The sequence below is a fragment of the Pollachius pollachius genome (genome assembly GCF_949987615.1).
Source record: "Pollachius pollachius genome assembly, chromosome: 2".
NCBI lineage: Eukaryota > Metazoa > Chordata > Actinopteri > Gadiformes > Gadidae > Pollachius > Pollachius pollachius.
The window spans coordinates 8,580,441-8,600,660 of record NC_136935.1 but is presented as its reverse complement, the minus strand read 5'-3'; the positions used below and the strand labels follow the sequence as shown (position 1 = coordinate 8,600,660).

Here is a 20,220-nt window from a genome sequence, read left to right as displayed (position 1 = left end):
CTCTTAGTGTTACTGCCTGTCTCTTAGTGTTACTGCCTGTCTCTTAGTGTTACTGTCTGTCTCTAAGTGTTACCATCTGTCTTTAAGTGTTACTATCGGTCTTTAAGTGTTAATTTCTGTCTCTAAGTGTTACTATCTGTCTCTAAGTGTTACTGTGTCTCTAAGTGTTACTATCGGTCTTTAAGTGTTACTGCGTCCCTAAGTGTTACTCTTTTTCTCTAAGTGTTGCTGTCTGTCTCTAAGTGTTACTATCCGTCTCTAAGTGTAACTGTGTCTCTAAGTGTAACTATCTCTATATCTAAGGGGTTTTCTAAGCGTATCTCCTCTGGAACATCATCATAAATTATAAATAGAAGTGTCAGAACAGCACCTCAACAGGCCAGTGTTCTGACACTGGGCTGCACTCTGAGCAAGCAGGACTGTGTTGTGTGTGTGTGTGTGTGTGTGTGTGTGTGTGTGTGTGTGTGTGTGTGTGTGTGTGTGTGTGTGTGTGATGGATGGCTCTCCATAATCACAATGAATTGGATGCTCTTACTGTGTGGGTGTTTTGGTGTGTGTGTGCGTAGCTGTGTGGGTGTTTTTGTGTGTGTGTGCGTAGTTGTGTGGGTGTTTTGTCTCTGGAGCCAGCATAGTGATTACTCGGTTACCATGGTTACTAAATGATGCCTCAATGGGGAAAACTGCACTTGAAATAAAGACAAAAACATATCTTTATGCTGCACTAGTACTGTCTGTGGTGTTCGCGTTGTGTGGGTGCTGTAGCAGTGTGTGAGCGTTGTGGTAGCGTTGTGTGGGTGGTGTAGCAGTGTGTTAGCGTTGTGTAAGTGTTGTGTTAGTATTGTGTTGGTGTTGTAGCAGTGTGTTAGCGTTGTGTTGGTGCTGTAGCAGTGTGTAAGCATTGTGTTGGTGATGTAGCTGTGTTTTAGCATAGTGTTAGCGTTGTGTTGGTGCTGTAGCGGTATGTTAGCATTGTGTTAGAATTGTGTTAGCGATGTGTTAGCATTGTGTTGGTGTTGTAGCAGTGTGTTAGAGTTTTGTTGGTGAGTTAGCGTTGTGTAAGCGTTGTGTTGGTGCTGTATCAGTGTGCTAGCGTTGTGTTGGTGCTGTAGCGGTGTTTTAGCATTGTGTTAGAAGTGTGTTAGTGTTGTGTTGGTGCTGTAGCAGTGTGTTAGAAGTGTGTTAGTGTTGTGTTGTAGCAGTAAGCTAGCAGTGTGTTAGCGTTGTGTTAGCGTTGTGTTGGTGCTGTAGCAGTGTGTTAGCGTTGTTTTAGCGTTGTGTTAGTGTTGTGTTAGCGTTGTGTTGGTGATGTATCAGTGTGCTAGCAGTGGGTTAGAGGTGTGTTCGTGCTGTAGCAGTGTGCTAGCAGTGTGTTAGCATTGTGTTAGCATTGTGTTGGTGTTGTAGCAGTGTGTGTTAGCAGTGTGTTAGCGTTGTGTTAGCGTTGTGTTATGTAACAGGTCTGAATGCTAGCCCGGCGCGGGGCTTTGTGTTGCTGGCAGCTTGACGAGGGGGCTCTGTCACAATGCATGCTGGGAGCCCAGTAACCATGGGGACCTCCGGTTCTGTCCTGAGAATGTAGAGCAAAAACTGAGTGTATGTCGGAATGTGTGTGTGTGTGTTGTTCTCTCTCTCTCTCTTTCTCTTTCTCTTTCTCTTCTTTTTAATATTAAATGTATGTTGCCAGATTATGTCTATATGAGTACACACACACACACACACACACACACACACACACACACACACACACACACACACACACACACACACACACACACACACACACACACACACACACACACAGGGTTCTAGAGTATATTTTTAGCCTAGCAACACAAGCTTTAGCCACACTGGTGGTTCAATTTGGAGTGGGTGGACACACACACACACACACACACACACACACACACACACACACACACACAAACACACATATCCTGAATGAAGGTGCGATGCATCATCACATCCCAGAAATCAGGTTGTGTGTGAAATCACCTTGGACTGTCATGATTCTGTTTCATTGGGACTGCAGAGACACAGGAGTACTGCAGTACTGCAGGAGTACTGCAGTGATACAGGAGTACTGCAGGAGTACTGCAGTAAAACACTAGTACTGCGGTGATACAGGAGTACTGCAGTAAAACAGGAGGACTGCATAAATGCAGGAGTACTGCAGGAATACTTCAGGAGTACTGCAGTGAAACAGGACTACTGCAGTGATACAGGAGTACTGTAGGAGTACTGCAGTGATACAGGAGTACTGCAGTAAAACAGGAGTACTGCAGTAATAGTAACCCCATTCATATTCTGCATCGAAGTTTTGGTTAAAAGCCCTTTATGTCGTAACCATCCAAAGTATACTTACCACGAGCCAAGAGATTGTGAAACGATAGTATATGCTCCTCTAGACGCCACGGGTTAAAGAAAAGTTTTAAGGAAACATGTTTAATGTCATTTAAAGGTCCCATGGCATGCTGCTTTATGGATGCTTATATATAGGTGTTAGTGGGCCCTTAATACAGTATTTGAAGACCTTCAAGAAATTCAGCCTTGGTGCAGAATTACAACCATTACGAGTCATTCCCACAATATGCTTTCCACAAACATGCTGTTTTTTAAGAGGCGGGTCAAGGTGGAGGATTGGGGTGTGGCCCTGAGCAGCTTGCGGCCACGGTACCATGCTCTCATGTTTACAGTGGATGTATCGCAATTGCGAGGCGCACACAGCTTTTGGCCGTGTTCTGTAAATATTCTAGAACACTTCGGGGGTTCCGGCGGGAGTCCTGGAGCTCTATATCTAAATAATATGATATTATACATAGATATCTATATCATATAATTCATATTATCTCAGCCAAAAGCTGTGTGCGCCTCCAGACGTTATTATGAATTTTAAACGACTGCGTCGGGTTCTCCGACACCTCTGGTTCTTCCACTTCCACATCAATTTGAAGTAGACTGAACCCAACATGGAGGAGAAAGGGATTGTTGCCCGCGATTGTCTCCCGCCGGAGCCCCGCTGCCCGCTGCCAAGGCACCACCGTCTTAGAAGCGGGCAGCGGACAGCGCCGAGGCACCACCGCCCCGCGGCGGTGGTGCCTTGCGGTGGTGGTGCCTTGCGGCGGTGGTGCCTCAGCAATGGGCAGTGGGCAGAGGGGCTTCGGTGGGAGAAAATCGCGGGCAACAATCCCTTTCTCCCCCATGTCGCGGTTCATGTACTTCAGGGAGTCAAAGCCAAAGTTCCTTTCCCCAAATTCCTTCTCAACCATGGCTGCGATAACCCCCACTACGAGTCTCGTTGTGGAAATACCAGAGACGTCAGAGAACCTGTCGTGTTATGCGCCATAAAACCAACAGCAGAACGGTTATCCAAATAACAAAGAAGTGTACAACAGTCGTAGCTCATTGTCTCATTGTCCCTTATGACGACATGGGGCCAAATTCGAAATCGGAGCGTCTGAGCTTTCATTTTACAAAGGCAGAGCAGGATACCAAGTGCTTGTTTTACATGATGTTTTACAACGCCATTAATGCTTAATGTTAGAAAAACTCATAAAAATACATTTTCATGCCATGGGACTTTTAAAAGCACTATACTAACCACAATCCTAAAGTCTTTGTTTGGTGGAACTCGTTGTTACCATAGAAACGTTTACCGCCGGTGCGAAGTCGTCGATTACTGCTGCCACAGAACTCGACCGTTGACCACAGAGCCGCCATGAAGTCCCTCTGGTAGAGATGAGGACCAGCAGGGGCGTAGGAATGAGTTCAACATTGGGGGGGACACATATCGGAAACCAGACAGATCCGTTAAAGGTTTGAACAGAAATATGTCATAAATTAACTACACTGAAAAAATTCAAAAATATATTTTATTCTACTAAAAAGATACATTTGTAAATGTAAAGGAAAACACATTTTGAATGGCAGTAATGAACTGATGAATATCAAATCAATTCTTTAATTGCACGCTCAATCATCCAGTTTTTTAGAATAAGAAGCGCTGACAAGACGATGTGTTGCGCTTTCAAAATAAAATAAAATATTTTTCTCCCCCGGTATAATTTTTAGGTGGGACAAATGCGACTGTCTCCAATATTAGAGGGGACACGTCCCCTCCGTCCCCCCGGTTCCTACGCCCTTGAGGACCAGTGTCCAAATAGGTGAAAACCAGTATATATAAACGTCCACCGTCGCTTAGCAACCAGACTCGGTGGGAACCGGCAGACTGAAGGATGAGCGAGCGGTGAGAGCAGGAAGGAACCATGTCGGTAAAAACACTATATACAATGTATGAAACACTATACACACACCCAAACGAACACAATATATTGCACAACTTTTATGAACAATATATATATATAATAATGACAAGGGTTAAAAGATGCAAGAATCGCGTTTTGATTGGAAGTCGTTGGAGAAGGTCCGCAATGGATTATGGGAAAAGTAGTTCACTCGTTTACTAATGTGCACAGTCTTCTACTTTTGCATTTCATTCCGTTGTCAAAATTGCTGTTGTCTCTGAATCAAATGTTTTATGTTTCCAAATATTTTTTTGGATAATTGGCTTGGTTCCAGGCTTAAAACTTATAGTTTCAATACAGTAATGCTGTGTTTGATGGATTATTTATGCGTTTTTATTCTTTTGTAATGAAATTGACGAATGACTCCACGCTATAGAGGACTAGAGCTGGTCTAAACCTGTCTGGTCCTGGCCTAGATATGGTCTGGCCCTAGTCTAGTTTTAGTCTTAGAATTGTTGTGGTCCTGGTCTAGATGTGCTCAGGTCCTGGTCTAGATGTGGTCTAGACCTGGTCTGTTTGCCTGACAGCTCAGGTACTGGTCTAGAGCTGGCCTGTTTGACTGACAGCTCAGGTACTGGTCTAGAGCTGGTCTGTTTGACTGACAGCTCAGGTACTCGTCTAGAGCTGGTCTGTTTCACTGACAGCTCAGGTCCTGGGGTCTGGTGGTGTAATGTGGGTCTCCTGCCAGAAGGGGGAAATGTTGCCATGTAGCTGAGCCTCTACAGTCACACGCAGGCTAACTAATACACCACACACACACACACACACACACACACACACACACACACACACACACACACACACACACACACACACACACACACACACACACACACACACACACACACACACACACACGCATACAAAACACATACCGACACACACACGACACACTGTCTACCAAACACACTGACAACAGTCAAAAAGAGAACAGCTGTATAGTGATGGTTTGTGCGGTGCCGGGTCCCACTGACATGCTGGAAGGTTATTTTTGGTCGGGAGAGACAGCAGCTTGAAGCCCAGCCCCTCTGAACACCTGCTGAGACCCTCACGAGGAGTTACTGGAACCAAACAGGTACTGATGTAAACTCTCTCTCTCTCTCTCTCTCTCTGGATCAGGGGCGGCCAGCCATCCAACCATCCAGAGCCTGTGTCTTTAGCAACGGTGTCATAGCAACGCCAGCAGCAGCAGCCAGAAGGACAGCGGCGTGGGCGAGGTCGCGGTGAGGTCACGATGACGTCAGTGGAGCCCATGGAGGTCCAGCAGCAGTATGGAGACGTCAACAACCGCTGGGACGCGGACGACTGGGACAACGAGAACAGCTCCGCGCGTCTCTTTGAGCGCTCGCGCATCAAAGCCCTCGCAGGTAAGAGGGTGCTGCTAGCTCGTTGCTAGGGTGTTGCTAGCTCGTTGTTTGGGTGTTGCTAGCTTGTTGCGAGGGTGTTGCTAGCTCGTTGCTAGCTGGTTGCTAGGGTGTTGCTAGCTCGTTGCTAGCTGGTTGCTGGGGCGCAGCATACTCATGCTGGTTAGGTGTTACGTGTCTGATCAGCAGAGCCACCAGTGTCTCTTGGCTTCATCATGGAACAGGACCATCTGCTGGTCGTGGGAGAGATTACCATTAACAATCACACACAAGTCACCTCTCGCGTGTGTGTGTGTTGGTGGGTTTTGTGTGTGTGTAACGGGGGGGGGGAGGGGGCTTGTGTGTGTGTGTGTGTGAGGGGGGGGGGGGGGGGTTGTGTGTGTGTCAGGGTGTGTGTGTGTGTGTTTGTGTGTGGGTGGGTGTGTGTGCTCCGCTGTCCTATTTCTTTAATGAATAATTCAGCCAGTGCTCGACTATGCACAAGTGTGTTTTCACACACATGTTCATGGAGGACGTCGGGTCTGAGAGGGTGTCTGTCCCGGGTTGATGACATCACAGCAGCTATTCATAAGACCTGAACTATGACGTGGTCTCTGTCAGTCTCTCGTCCTTCTCTCTTTCGGCCTCTCGGTCTCTCTGTCGGTCTCTCTGTCGGTCTCTCTGTCGGTCTCTCTGTCGGTCTCTCTGTCGGTCTCTCTGTCAGTCTCTCTGTCAGTCTCTCTGTCAGTCTCTCGTCCTTCTCTCGGTCTCTCTGTCGGTCTCTCTGTCGGTCTCTCTGTCAGTCTCTCTGTCGTCTCTCCGTCTGTCTGTCTGTCCGTCTCTCTGTCCGTCTCTTTAGTTGGTAGGATAGTACTCTGTGTGTTACTGATTTAAACTACGGCCCTGTTGTTACTGAGCAGGCAACCAGAGATCAGCTGTGTCTCTGTGTGTGTCTCTGTGTGTGTCTGTGTATGTGTGTGTGCATGTGTGTGTGTGTGTGTGTCTGTGTGTTAATATGATAGCTTGAGAAATCTAAAACCTCAGATCCCCATGGCAACCCAGCAATATCTCCTTACAGAGGCAGACACGTGTTCAGTGTGTTGGAGAGAGAGAGAGAGGGAGATGTTTTAGCGATGGGTAAAGCAGCCATGTTGTCATAGTGAGGGACTTTGTGTTTGGAACCCAGCCGGTATCCATGGAGACGGCTCTTCAGCGAAGTGGACCTCGGAGCGTTCCGGAACCACCCGCGGTACCCTGACCCCTGGTCCCATTCAGCACATCACACGTTGAGACCGGTCTTTAGACGCTCTGACTGGTGAAAGGCTCCATTTTGCCTCCCCCTGACCCTCAGGCCGGACCACAGCCAGGCTCCTGGACCACAGACAGGCTCCTGGACCACAGACAGGGATCTGGACCACAGACAGGCTCTCACCAGCTGGGCCGGTCTAGAGGATCTGGGTTCTGTTAGGTCCCGTTGGGTCCCGTTGGGTCCCGTTGGGTCCCGTTGGGTCCTTTTGGGACCTGTTGGGACCTGTTGGGTACCTGTTGGGTACCTTTAGGTTCTGTTGGGTCCCTTTGGGTCCTGTTGGGTCCTGTTGGGTCCCTTTAGGTCCTGTTGGGTCCCTTTTAGGTCCTGTTGGGTCCTGTTGGGTCCTGTTGGGACCTGTTGGGTACCGTTGGGTCCTGTTGGGTCCCGTTGGGTCCTGTTGGGTCCTGTTGGGTCGGGAGACCCCCCAGAGGGGTCTGTGTTGGTCCTCACAGTTGTAGCTCCCAGGACCTAGAGACCAGCAGGGCCAGAAGATTCAAGGAGGAATCTCCCCACCCTTCCCTCCTGCCCTGTAGTGACCAACCTGGACTCTATGAGACATCTGTCAGCACAGGAACTCCATATATATGCATCATAATGAATGTGGGAGTGGCCTCCGTAGCAGATCTTTTCTCAGGGACGGTGGAGGCTATAGTAGGAAGCTACAAAAAGATCCACAGAGTGCGGATAGGCTAGGCTAGGCTAGCTGACACCTGAACCCACCGGTCGATCCAACAGGAGCTCAGACCACAGCGGTCTGTACACGCACACACACACACACACACACACACACAGACACACAGACACACACGCACGCCAGGAGAGCAGTCTAAATTCTCTGCATTCCTCCAACTGCTCCTAAGGACAGGAAGTGCCCCTCCCCACGGAGAGCGAGGTCATGGTTCAGTTGTTTGGGTGGAGCTGGGGCAGAGAGAGGGAGAGAGAGAGATGAAATGTAGAAGACCAGTGTCACATGGTGGACCAGCATGTCATCGGTCGTCGTGGAGACCCTTCGACATAACTCCACACAACCAGACTGACACACACAACCACACACACACAACCAGACGCACACATCCACACACACAACCAGACCCCCCCACACACAACAATGCACACACAACCACACACACAACCAGACCCACACACACAACCAGACACACACAACCACACACACGACCAGACCCACACACACAACCAGAGGTGAGGAGCAGAGTGAGGAGGAGCAGAGGGAGGAGGAGGAGCAGGGTGAGGGGGATCAGGGTGAGGAGGAGCAGGCAGAGCCTGGGGGGGACCACGAGGAGAGCTCATGGTGAAGAGGAGGATGAAGAGCAGGGCCATGTGAGACGTTGGACCGCTGTGTGGATAGAGGGCTCGGTGTTATCCTTCTGTCAGGTTCTTCTCCCTGATCTCTGACCTCTTGTCGTTCTCAGCATTGTGTAAAACAATAGAAAGTATGACAATGCGCACAAACAGGATGTTGTGCAGGAAACAGACTAGAATATTTTATAATAGTATCTGATTGGGACAGTTTCTCACTCACTCTCTGTCTCTCTTTCATACTCTCTCTCTTTCTTACTGTCTCTGTCTCTCACTCTTTTATACTCTCTCTTTCTGTCTTTCTCTGTCTCTCACTCTTTTATACTCTCTCTCTCTCTCTCTTTCTCTGTCTCTCACTCTTTCATGGTCTCTCCCTCTCTCTCTCCCTCCCTCTTTCTCTGTACTACTCCTTCTTACTCTCTCTCTTTCTTACTCTGTCCCTCTCTCTTTGTCTGTTTCTCTCTGTTTCCCTTTCTCTCCCTCCTCCTCCGCTCCACCCATTATGCTAATGAGAAGGGTTGGGGAGCAGGGCTGTGATTGGCTGTCAGGGCTGAGGCCCCTCCCCGCTCCTCTGGGGTAGACTGAGAGGTGTGAACTGTTTCAAACGCTGCACCGCACCGCAGACCTCCTCGTCCTGCTGTCTGTCCTGCTGCCGTCTGTCCTCTGCCGCTGCACCGCCGGGCAGGGAGGGTGGTGCATACAGGAGGAAAGTGGGGATGAACGGAGCGCTGAGCATTCAGCAGACAGAGAGAGGGACAGACAGAGAGAGGGAGAGAGAGAGAGACAGAGAGAGGGAGAGAGAGAGACAGAGAGAGAGGGAGAGACAGAGAGAGGGACAGACAGACAGAGGGAGAGAGAGAGAGAGAGAGGGACGGAGAGAGAACGACAGAGAGAGGGACAGACAGACAGAGGGAGAGAGAGACATGCAGCTGAGTCTGCAGTAAGACTGCTCCGGTCACCAGAGAGGAGAGCGATCGTGTTCCTATCCCTCCTGCGTCGGGACGTCCTGGACTAGAGGCTCCTGGTTCTGCGCTGACACCATGGAGCTACAGAGTCCCCTCTCCCCCACTCCCGACTACCCGGGCCCTCTGTCCCCCGCCGGCCTGGGCCCCTCCCCGGCACACAGCCCCTGCAGGAGCCCCGCGGCCGGCTCGACTCAGACGGCTTTCAGCTACGCCCAGCTGGAGGGCCGCTTCAAACAGCTGCAAGGTAGGAGAGCGTTCGGGTCCCGCCCCCTCTGAGAGAACGCCGGGCTCTGAACCCATGAGGTAAAAGGTCAGAACTGATGATCACACCGAGCGTTGTTTCAACTCCCGGCCTCTTCCTGAGAGATCTGGTCCTGAAGGTTTGCATCCTGGGGTCCGAGGTCCGGAGCGGAAAAGCTCTATGATCGTATAAACGTTCCTGAAAGGTTCTAGACGTTATCGAGGGGAGCTCCTTGTCTCGTTGTCTCTTTCCAATCGGCTCCTCTTCTGCTCTGTCTTCTAAAATGAGTTTTTTCTGTTGACGAAGTTTCAGCTTTAGGGGCTAAATGTGAAACGAAAACTTGAGGACTCTAGCTAACATCTTGTGTGTTTTGATTCATCTGGGAGGCGTTTTATTCAATGCCACTATTGTTGGATCTCTTACACACAAGGAAACACTGGGGAACAATGTGGTACAGCTAGAAGAGAACATCCATACTGTTGGACATGTTCTAGATAGGAGAGATCGTCCATACTCTTGGACATGTTCCAGATAGGAGAGATCATCCATACTGTTGGACATGTTCTAGATAGAAGAGATCCTCCATACTCTTGGACATGTTCTAGATAGGAGAGATCCTCCATACTCTTGGACATGTTCCAGATAGGAGAGATCATCCATACTGTTGGACATGTTCCAAACTGTGTCTCTTACTGGAGTTGACGGTTAAAAAAAATGTGTGTGACGTTTGGGAACCATGGGTGTTGTAGTTCTTAACGGCTGGTCGCTCCACTTAAAGAAGAAGCAGTTTTAATTTGCTGAGAGGAAGGAAGGGAGGATGAAAGAGGAGAAGAGGCCAGCGACAGACGCTGGGCAGGAACTCCTGAAACATTGATGATGAGGAGGAGGAGGAGGGAAGGGGATGAAAAAGAAAGGGGAAGCTAGGATGTAAATATCTAGAAAGTAATCGTGTTTTGATGAATGATTTCTCTCCGTTTTTTGGGATTATCTGTGTGGTACAGTTGGGTAAACTAAACTAATCTGTGGTTAGGGTTAGCTAAACTAATCTGCATGGTAAGGGTTGGCTAAACTAACCTGTGTGGTTAGGGTTAGCTAAACTAATCTGTGTGGTTAGGGTTAGGGTTAGCTAAACTAATCTGTTTAGCTAACCTCCCCAGGGCACCCCATGCGTCTCCAACGATTGGAGGCCACGCCCTTGTGAGGGCGGGTCTTGCAGGTCTCCCGTCTTTCGTGCGCAGTTGATTTGCTTGCCGTGTTTGGTTGTGTCAGCCGTTCCGAGAGCGCTGGAATCGGTAGCCTGTCGCCGTCCAGAGAGATCCGCCTCTTCGTGGAGTTCTCTCCCCTGATTGGATAAAGAGGGAACGGTGCTCACTGCCCCTGAGGTCCCCTAAGCGCCCTGTTTCAAGCTGGGCAGTCTCTTCTGTGTAGGTCTGGGTGACCGTGTCAGCACTTTGGTTGGGGGAGGTCCTCTCTGGACTGAGGACCTGTGGAGTATCCCTGCCCGTTCAGGATTCAGACTATTCTATATTCCTTCTGTGATCTCAAGCTGTGGTGCGTCAGACTGGAGAATGTCTCGTGTAGCAGTGACTATGGGCTGTTCACAGAGATGGCTCACTGTTATTTTCCACCTCTGACTTTAAGGGGAAAAATCTTTCACCCTGATTCTCTAATTATAAAAGATGTTATAATGTAAAGGCATCTGAAAATTGCCTTCAGATAACAGATACTTGCATTGTTGAGAACCAAACTCTACCAGGGGCCAAACGAGGACCAGTAGAACCAAACACTACAGGGGCCAAACGAAGCCCAGTAAAACAAACTCTACAGGGGCCAAACAAGGCCCAGTAGAACCAAACTCTACAGGGGCCAAACGAAGCCTAGTCGAACTCAACTCTACAGGGGCCAACAACAGGACTGAGCAGTCATGTTAACAACAGCCCGGCTGCACTCCGCTGAAGAGAGAACTCATTACTGGGTGATGTTATTGGACTCACATTCAACACCTCAGCTCTCACCACCATATGTCATCCATGTCCTACTTTCAGACTGGGAGGAAGCAGAACGCTCCCCTCTAGTCCCCTCCAGTCTGATGAGGAACACGACTGGGCCAACATCTGCTGTTATTCACTTTGATTTCCATAAATATGCCGAAGATTGTAAAGTTTGAAAATCACTCACGCTCCGAGGAATGCAAGAACAATGACCAGGCATTCCGTGTGTGTGTGTGTGTGTGTGTGTCTGTAGGATAAAGAGGTCTTTGATGATGGGAGCTCTGTTCAGTAGCGTCTGCTAGTGTTTACGGTACACTGCAGTGTGGAGCTACTGAGAGCCAACATGATAAAGTCATTCAGCTTTCATCTTACTAGAAGATACATCAGTACGGGTCAGAGTGGGGATGTACCTGGGGTTAGGGTCAGAGGTCAGAGTTAGGATGTACCTGGGGTTAGGGTCAGAGGTCAGAGTTAGGATGTACTGGTGTTGGGGTCAGAGTTAGGTGATGTGTACTTGGTTTGTAAACAGTTTCAGATATAGCCTGTATGTCGGGTTAGTGTTAGGGTGAACAAGCGACTCCAGTATATCCATAGCTCCTGGCAGAACACATGAGAGCATGATCACACACACACAAAACCACGCACCCCCCCCCCCCTCCCCCCCCCCCACACACACACACACACACACACACACACACACACACACACACACACACACACACACACACATTCAATATGAGTGTGTGGGCATTCTTGAGTGAAAAGGAAATGTCTTAAGTGTCCAAAAGTGTGCAAATGTCACTTAAATGTTAATTAATGCCACACACACACAAAACACACACACACACACACACACAAACACACTTTTTTATGTTTATATAAAAAAATGTTTTCATTTGACAAAATGAGCATTGGTCACAGATATTCAACATATCCGCCCCCACCATGCTGCCAGTGCAAAAATAATTAAATAAAAATAAATAAATAAAACAGCGAGAATAAACTTGAGGTTACAAGCATGAAAATATACAAGATTAAAATAATAATAAAAAAAACAAATGTATATATATAACAAAATAATAAATAAATAAGAGAAAAAGTGGATATTCAAGACAGTACAAGTAGGCTATTTGCCTCCTGTGATTATCACTACACAGGTTTTCTGAGGTCCATGAGTCTCCAAGGAGGAACAAGCACAAGAGGATTTAATCCTGCTTAATTTTCAGTACTGTGGGAGGACGTCAAGTTTCTCAAAATAAAGTAGTAGAGGGGCCCATGTATCATGGAATTTTTGGGTCGACCCTCTGATGCAATATTTGATCTTTTCTAGCTTAAGGAATAGAATCAGGTCTTTCATCCATGTGGAGGCTTTGGGTGGATGTGCTGATTTCCACTCCAACAGGATTCTTCTCCGGGCCAGGAGAGTTGAAAAAGCAAACTTATTTTTATTTGTCATTGAGCACAACCCATTTCAGCACTGGGTTGAATATCTCTGCTAAAGGCTTCAGATAAAGTTTGAAATATCGTAGTCCAAAAATTATACCGTTTATTATTCAGAACATATGGGCCAGGTCGGCCTTAGCTATATGACACCGTTCACTTACATTAGGATATATCCTAGAGAGTCTGACTCTACTATAATGGATTCGATGGAGAACCTTGAACTGAATCAAGCCAAGGCGAGCACATGGTGTTGACCCATTTACTCTATATCAGGGGTCGGCAACCCTAGGCACGCGTGCCACCACTGGCACGGGGCAGCATAAACATTGGCACAATTAGGAAAAAAAATAATATATATTATTACTATTAAAAAAATTCACAGCACAATGCGGCAGCATAATCATTGCTACCATTTTTTTTTTTTGCACTTTATTCTGTTTTGGGCATTTCCTCCCAGTGCAAATATGGTTAAATCAGTTACAGAAAGCAGTTTTCTGAAATGGGATCAATTAATAGTTTTGAAACCTATGTTGTGAGTAATAGAGAGGAAAATATTTAAAGTAGTGTTGCAAGTGGCCTGTATGCATTGCCTTCACATGGTTTTGCAAAGCTGTACATGTCTTAAAGATATTGAAATGGATGGTTCCAACATTCTCATATATATCTTGTTTTTTACATTTCTCACAGTGCAAATATGTTTTTGAATGAGTTTCTTAATGTTTCTGATATGTAATTATAATTTGTAAGCCCATGTTGCAAATATAACAACCCAAAAAACATTAAAATGTTGATGCATGATTGTGGACTATATGGAAATAGTACAATTCCAGGTCTTCTGGAAATGTTTTTGGTCGCTGTGTCATTATTCAGCTTAATTTTTAATATATTGTTGCTTAAGGCACACTCATTAACGAGAAAATGTCAAACTGGCACTGCATGTTGAAAAGGTTACTGACCCCTGCTCTATATAATGCACCATCCCAGGTTGCATCTGAGATATTTATTCCAAGTTCTTCCACCCAATCTGCTCTGATCTTATCAAGCATTACTTTATTGAGTGATGTGATACTATTATAGATTTTTGAGATGAGACCCCTATGGTGCGTGGAAATTTGAAGAATGATATCTATTCCTTTTTTTGGAGGTAAATTAGGGAAGCATGGGCTGATGGTACAAACAAACTGGCGAAACTGAAAATAGCGGAACAGGTTAGAGTGCTGTAAGTTAAATTTGGAGGAAAGAGCATCAAATGTAGTGAAATTTCCATCTATGTAGAGATCACTGAATTTACTTAATCCTGCCCTCTGCCACTTGACAAAGACAGGATCTAATTTGGCTGGGAGCAAGACATGATTATTGCAGATGGGACACAAACACACTTTAAAACTACTTTTACAATTAAACTACTAAGCTGCCAAAAGTTAAGGGTGTTTTTCTAGACCCTGGAGACTGGGAGATAATGTGAGGTCTCGGGTCTAGACCCTGAAGACAGAGGTAATGAGAAGTCTGGGTTCTAGACCCTGAAGACAGGTAATTACGAAAGCAGCTTTGATAAAAGGGAGGGCCACACAAATTTTCACCTCACAACCAGAGGGCCACACAAATTTTCACCTCACTACCAGAGGGCCACGTATATCAACATGCACTTTCACCATTATAACCTTGTCACTTAATTGGCCTACAATAGCTAACTAATTTAATAAATAGAACAAATATACTGGCAATCAAAGTTTATTATACCAATTTTCAAACATTACAGACAATTTGGCTCTTTCAGTCAGGAACACATGACCCAAACAAGGCTCACTAGTGGGCCAACATTTCGAACATTTCAATTTACATATTTATTTTTTAAGAACAATCCATATTCCAACAATAACATTTATATTTTCATAAGAAAAATCAACATTTCACCATGGGTGAGTTGTGAACTTTACACATAAAGAAAATATCCACATTCTTTGAATATATTATTTCAGTGCAATGGGGTCTCAAACAATTATCTAATATTGCTACAAAAACCAAAACATATCTATCTCTAATAGTGCAATTCTTTTTTTTTCAAATGATATTTCTAAAATTGTTACCTATGTAAAATCCTGTCTTAATGAGACACTTGTGGCCTCTCCTGCTGGCGCACAATAGACTGAATGTCAATCTCAATATTGGTGCATCCAATCTGCATGAGCTGGAAGAGTCTCATCGGTCAGTCGGTTTCGTTCTTTGGACTTGATGTGCTTCATCATTGAGAAGTTGCTCTCGCAGATGTAAGTGCTCCCAAACATGCTGGCCATCGAAAGTGCAAAATCCCTGAGGATTGGAAATCGGGACTCTGGTAGCAGTCTCCAAAAGGAGATTCCCCTCTCGTTGCGGTTTGTTGGAAAAACGGGTCTGCCTGTAGTTCGCACAGTTCAAGCTGCAGCTCAGGGGGCTGCTCGCTGACAGCAGCAGAGAGCGGGTCAGTGAACAACGCGATGCGTGGCTGCATGGCGTAGAAGTCTTGGAAGCGGCTCTTAAACTGCTGCTGCAGTTTTTCGATTTCTGCTTTGTACTTGGTTTGCATGGTTTCCTCGCATTCGGGAGCATCTTTGCGCATCTCTTCACATGAGGGGAAGTGTGTCAAATTCGGACGGTCGGATTGGAAGCCTTCTTTAAACAGGGCTAGTTTAGCATTAAACGCGTTCATGTGTGCATACAGATCCGACACAGTTTGGCCTCTTCCCTGCAACTGCAAATTCAGGCGATTGAGATGAGATGTGATGTCTGCAAGGAAGGCCATGTCACAGAGAAAATCAGTGTCCCTGAGTTGACTGCAGTACGCACTGGTGTCACATCGTATGCTCTCCTCGAGAAATACAGGGATTTTTTCGCAGCGCAAAAAACCTCTCCAAGCATTTCCCGCGGCTCATCCACCTTATCTCCGTATGCATCTGTAAATCCCCGTACGCCGCGCACACTTCATCCAAAAAGGCTACAAACTTCCGATGATTAAGAGACCTGTTTCCTCCTCGAATGAGATTGGTAACTTTCGTTACTAAATCCATGACATGGCTGAAGTTCATAGACTTGGCGCAGAGGGCCTCCTGCAATATAAAATAAATTGGATTCACCAACATTGTAGTCATTATTTATTTTTAAATCTCACTAAGACAAACACATTGATAATTAGGGCTGCCTCACAGGCGAACAAACGTTAGTCGACCAGAAAGGACGGGAAGAGAAGTGGAATCTGTCTCAGATTAAAATCGTGACTTTTAAAGCACCAAATGACTTGCTTTAACGAGTTTCGTTAGTTTATAATTTTATGAATGATAAAATATAATTTCCAGGAGGCTGTTCAGTCAGAAAATAACGGATCATTAGTAAAAGCGTTTGCCCGGCCGCTCCGTGCCTGCCTCCGCCGCCGATCTCTGACAGCACCGCAAGCCATTCGTCGATAACCGGAATAAAGTGGCAACGACTAGGAGAGTTTTTAGTTGGGGGCAGCCCTATTTATCACCGATAACAATAGCTGAAAATAACGTTACCAACCTGATGTATGATGCAGTGCAGTATTGGACAGTCAACGCCCCTCTGTCTGAGAAGCCCGGCGAATCCAGTGCGTCTTCCTTGCATTGATGGCGCACCGTCAGCAACAACAGCTGATAGCTTGTCAAAGCCTTCGTGCTCACTCACAACACTTTCAACAGCGTTGAAAATGTCCTGTCCTTTGGTAATGTCATGCAAAGACACCAGTTTCAATAACTCCTTCATGCACTTCAAATGAACTGTTTACTGCTCGTGTGTAGAAGAGGAGCTGGCTTACATCCATCACATCTGTACTCTCATCTAGCGCTAAGGAAAAGTACTTGCAGTCGTTCATGATTTCCCTGAGCTTTCCCTCGACATGATTTCGAATATCAAAAATTCTTCTGGTCACTGTGCGTCGGGACAGAGAGACCGTTTCAAAGTTCTTAGCCATGTTGTCGTCTCCAAAAGCTTTCGCCATCTCAACTGCAAATCGCTTCACCATTTCACCATCTGACAGGGGCTTCTTTGCTTTACCAAGCTCAAGGGAAACAACATAAGATGCTTTCAGTGACGATTCCTGTGTGGTCGTGGCTTTGGTAAAAAAGCTTTGCTGACCGGTGTATTTTTCGCTTGAGATCAGCAACGATAGCGGCTCTGGCAGCTCCGGTGTACTTGTCATACTTTTCTTTGTGCGTGGCGTTGTAGTGGCGGCTCCAGTTAAAATCCTTCATTGCCGATTTTGTTTCCAAGCACACTAAACACATGGGTTTTCCTTTGCAATCTGTAAAAAGATAATCTGTTTCCCATCTTGGCTGGAAAACGCGATTTTCTCCTTCTAGTTTTCTTTTTTGAGCGCTCATGTTTGTAAAATTCTTTTTTTTGTAAATCCCGCTAAAAGAGGTGAGGTCGACGTGGTAATTCCAAGACCATCCACTTGGCTACATACCTTTACATTTTCGGGGAGCGCCATCTAGCGGCTGACATAATTAATCACAGTTTGGTTCAAATGACGACTGAAAAACCAATAATATATACAAACGAACTCGCGGGCCGCACAAATTCGACCCATGGGCCGCCAGTTGCCCATCCCTGGGCTAGTCTATAGTGAACCCCCTAGAGGCCGTTAGAGGAACTACAGGCTAGTCTCTAGTGAACCACCTAGAAGCCCCCAGAAGAACTACATTTTAGTCTCTAGTGAACCCCCTAGAGGCCGCTAGAGGAATTACAGGCTAGTCTATAGTGAACCCCCTAGAGGCCATTAGAGGAACTACAGGCTAGTCTCTAGTGAACCACCTAGAAGCCCCCAGAAGAACTACATTCTAGTTTCTAGTGAACCCCCCTAGAGGCCGCTAGAGGAACTACAGGCTGGACTCCAGTGAACCCCCTAGAGGCCCTCAGAGGAACTACATGCTAGATACTTCTGCCAGGGCTTCACTAACAGGGAGTCATGGCTGCGAATTGGTTGGGACTAGTTTGGACTGGTTGTAAGGGGTTTTGACTGGTTGGTAATGGTTATAATCGGTTGGGACTGGTTGATGTCCTGTTCTGGAGGAGTTCCCGCCTGTCTTGTGGTCGTCGTTGTTACAGGAGTGTCTCAGAGGGTCTAAAGGGAAGTCCTTTAGACCCTCCTTTAGGGAGATAAGGAATGCCAAAAACTCTCACTCTCGCTCTCTAATAGAAGACGGATGGTCATCGAATCTCTATTTGCAATGTCTGCATGACCAACAGAACTGACACACACACACACACACACACAGACTCCTCTGTCTTCATGTTTCCAGGCTGTTTGTTGGCGGGTCATCTCAGCTGATCTCAGCGGCAAAGCTCTTAATGTTCCAATCGAGTAAACATCTTTCTCCTCCTCTTGCTCCACCTCCTCCCTGCCTCCCTCTCTCTGGGGGAGACAGGGAGGAGGTGGCCATTTAAACCTGGGCCTCTGTGTGTCTTCTCCAGATAGAAGAGCTGGTGGAACTCAGATCTGATATTTTGTCATTGCAACCTTGACTCCCCACTCAGACTTGTGTCTGACACAAAGAGTTTGTGTGTGTGTGTGTGTGTGTGTGTGTGTGTGTGTGTGTGTGTGTGTGTGTGTGTGTGTGTGTGTGTGTGTGTGTGCGCGGTGGGAGTGTGTGAGAGGGTTTTGTTGAAGGCAATTAATTATCACATGATAAGCAGGCGCTGAGCAGTCCCCTCTTGTGTCTATGCAGCAGTCTGTCCTAACAATGCTTTCTATTTTGAACTGTTTGCGTTTAGCTGGTAGTTTAATCTCTCTTTTTGACAAACAGAACCCCTGACACACACAGCAAACACACAGCACACACACACCTCCTTCTGTGGAATCAGCAGGAAGGGTAATCGAATCTGAGAGTAAGAGAAAGAGATAATGGCTCCATTCCAAATGTCTTGTCCTCATGCTCGTTCACTATTGCTTCAAGCTAATGAGCAGTAGGAATCAGTAGTGGAAGATGAGCAGGAGAGGAGCAGGAGGGCGCAAACTGATCCTCCACACCAGTCACTATGTAGAATGAGTAGATCACTAGGCTGAACTAGGCCGAGTGAGTTGATCACTAGGCAGAGTGAGTAGATCACTAGGCAGAGTGAGTAGATCACTAGGCAGAGTGAGTTGATCGCTAGGCAGGTGAGTAGATCACTAGGCAGAGTGAGTAGATCACTAGGCAGAGTGAGTAGATCACTAGGCAGAGTGAATTGATCACTAGGCTGAACTAGGCAGAGTGAGTAGATCACTAGGCAGAGTGAGTTGATCACTAGGCAGAGTGAGTTGATCACTAGGCAGAGTGAGTAGATCACTAGGCAGAGTGAGTTGATCACTAGGCAGAGTGAGTTGATCACTAGGCAGAGTGAGTAGATCACTAGGCAGAGTGAGTTGATCACTAGGCAGAGTGAGTTGATCACTAGGCAGAGTGAGGTGATCACTAGGCAGAGTGAGTAGATCACTAGGCAGAGTGAGTAGATCACTAGGCAGCATGAGTAGATCACTAGGCAGGTACGTGATTCCTCTTCATGTTTGCATACGTGTGTGTGTGTGTTAGGAGTGTGTGTGTGTGTGTGTGTGTGTGTGTGTGTGTGTGTGTGTGTGTTTCCAGACACAGGAAACCTCTCCCATACACATTATCCTTCCAAGAAACAATAGAGTTAGAAGATTCACAGAAAACAGACCCACACACCTGTCATGTCCAGGAAGTAATGTGTTACAGCAATGTGTGTGTTTGTGTGTGTGTGAGACAATGTGTGTGTTTATTCACCATAGCGATGTCGACCAATCAGTCTTCTGGCTTCTACACAGGATATTATTAATGTCTGATCTACATCTTATAAACCTTTGTTTTTCTGTCCGGTGTGTGTGTGTGTGTGTGTGTGTGTGTGTGTGTGTGTGTGTGTGTGTGTGTGTGTGTGTGTGTGTGTGTGTGTGTGTGCAGATGAGCGGGAGGCAGTCCAGAAGAAGACCTTCACTAAGTGGGTAAACTCCCACCTCTCCAGGGTTTCCTGCCGCATCACGGACCTCTACCTCGACCTGCGCGATGGACGCTCGCTCATCAAGCTCCTGGAGGTGCTGTCTGGGGAGAGGCTGGTGAGACACGCACTCACACACCTCTAACACACACGCACTCACACACCTCTAACACACACGCACTCACACGCATACACACACACACTATATAAATAATAATACATGACGAGCAGGTTATAATAACTATTAATAATAATACATGATGAACCGGTTATTCTAACTATATTAATAATAATACATGAACAGGTTATTCTAACTATAATAATATTAT

General features: G+C 46.6%; 1 protein-coding gene across 1 annotated transcript in view; it reads left to right on the top strand.

Annotated features, from left to right (window-relative positions):
• Positions 1 to 20,220, top strand: part of LOC307091753 (spectrin beta chain, non-erythrocytic 1-like) — a 54,095-nt gene that overhangs the window by 3,669 nt on the left and 30,206 nt on the right. The window contains exons 2-3 of the mRNA XM_079758537.1: positions 5,421 to 5,668; positions 19,858 to 20,009. Of these exons, the coding sequence (XP_079614663.1) occupies positions 5,536 to 5,668; positions 19,858 to 20,009 (285 nt within the window). The 5' untranslated portion in view covers positions 5,421 to 5,535. The remainder of the gene's footprint in view (positions 1 to 5,420; positions 5,669 to 19,857; positions 20,010 to 20,220) is intronic.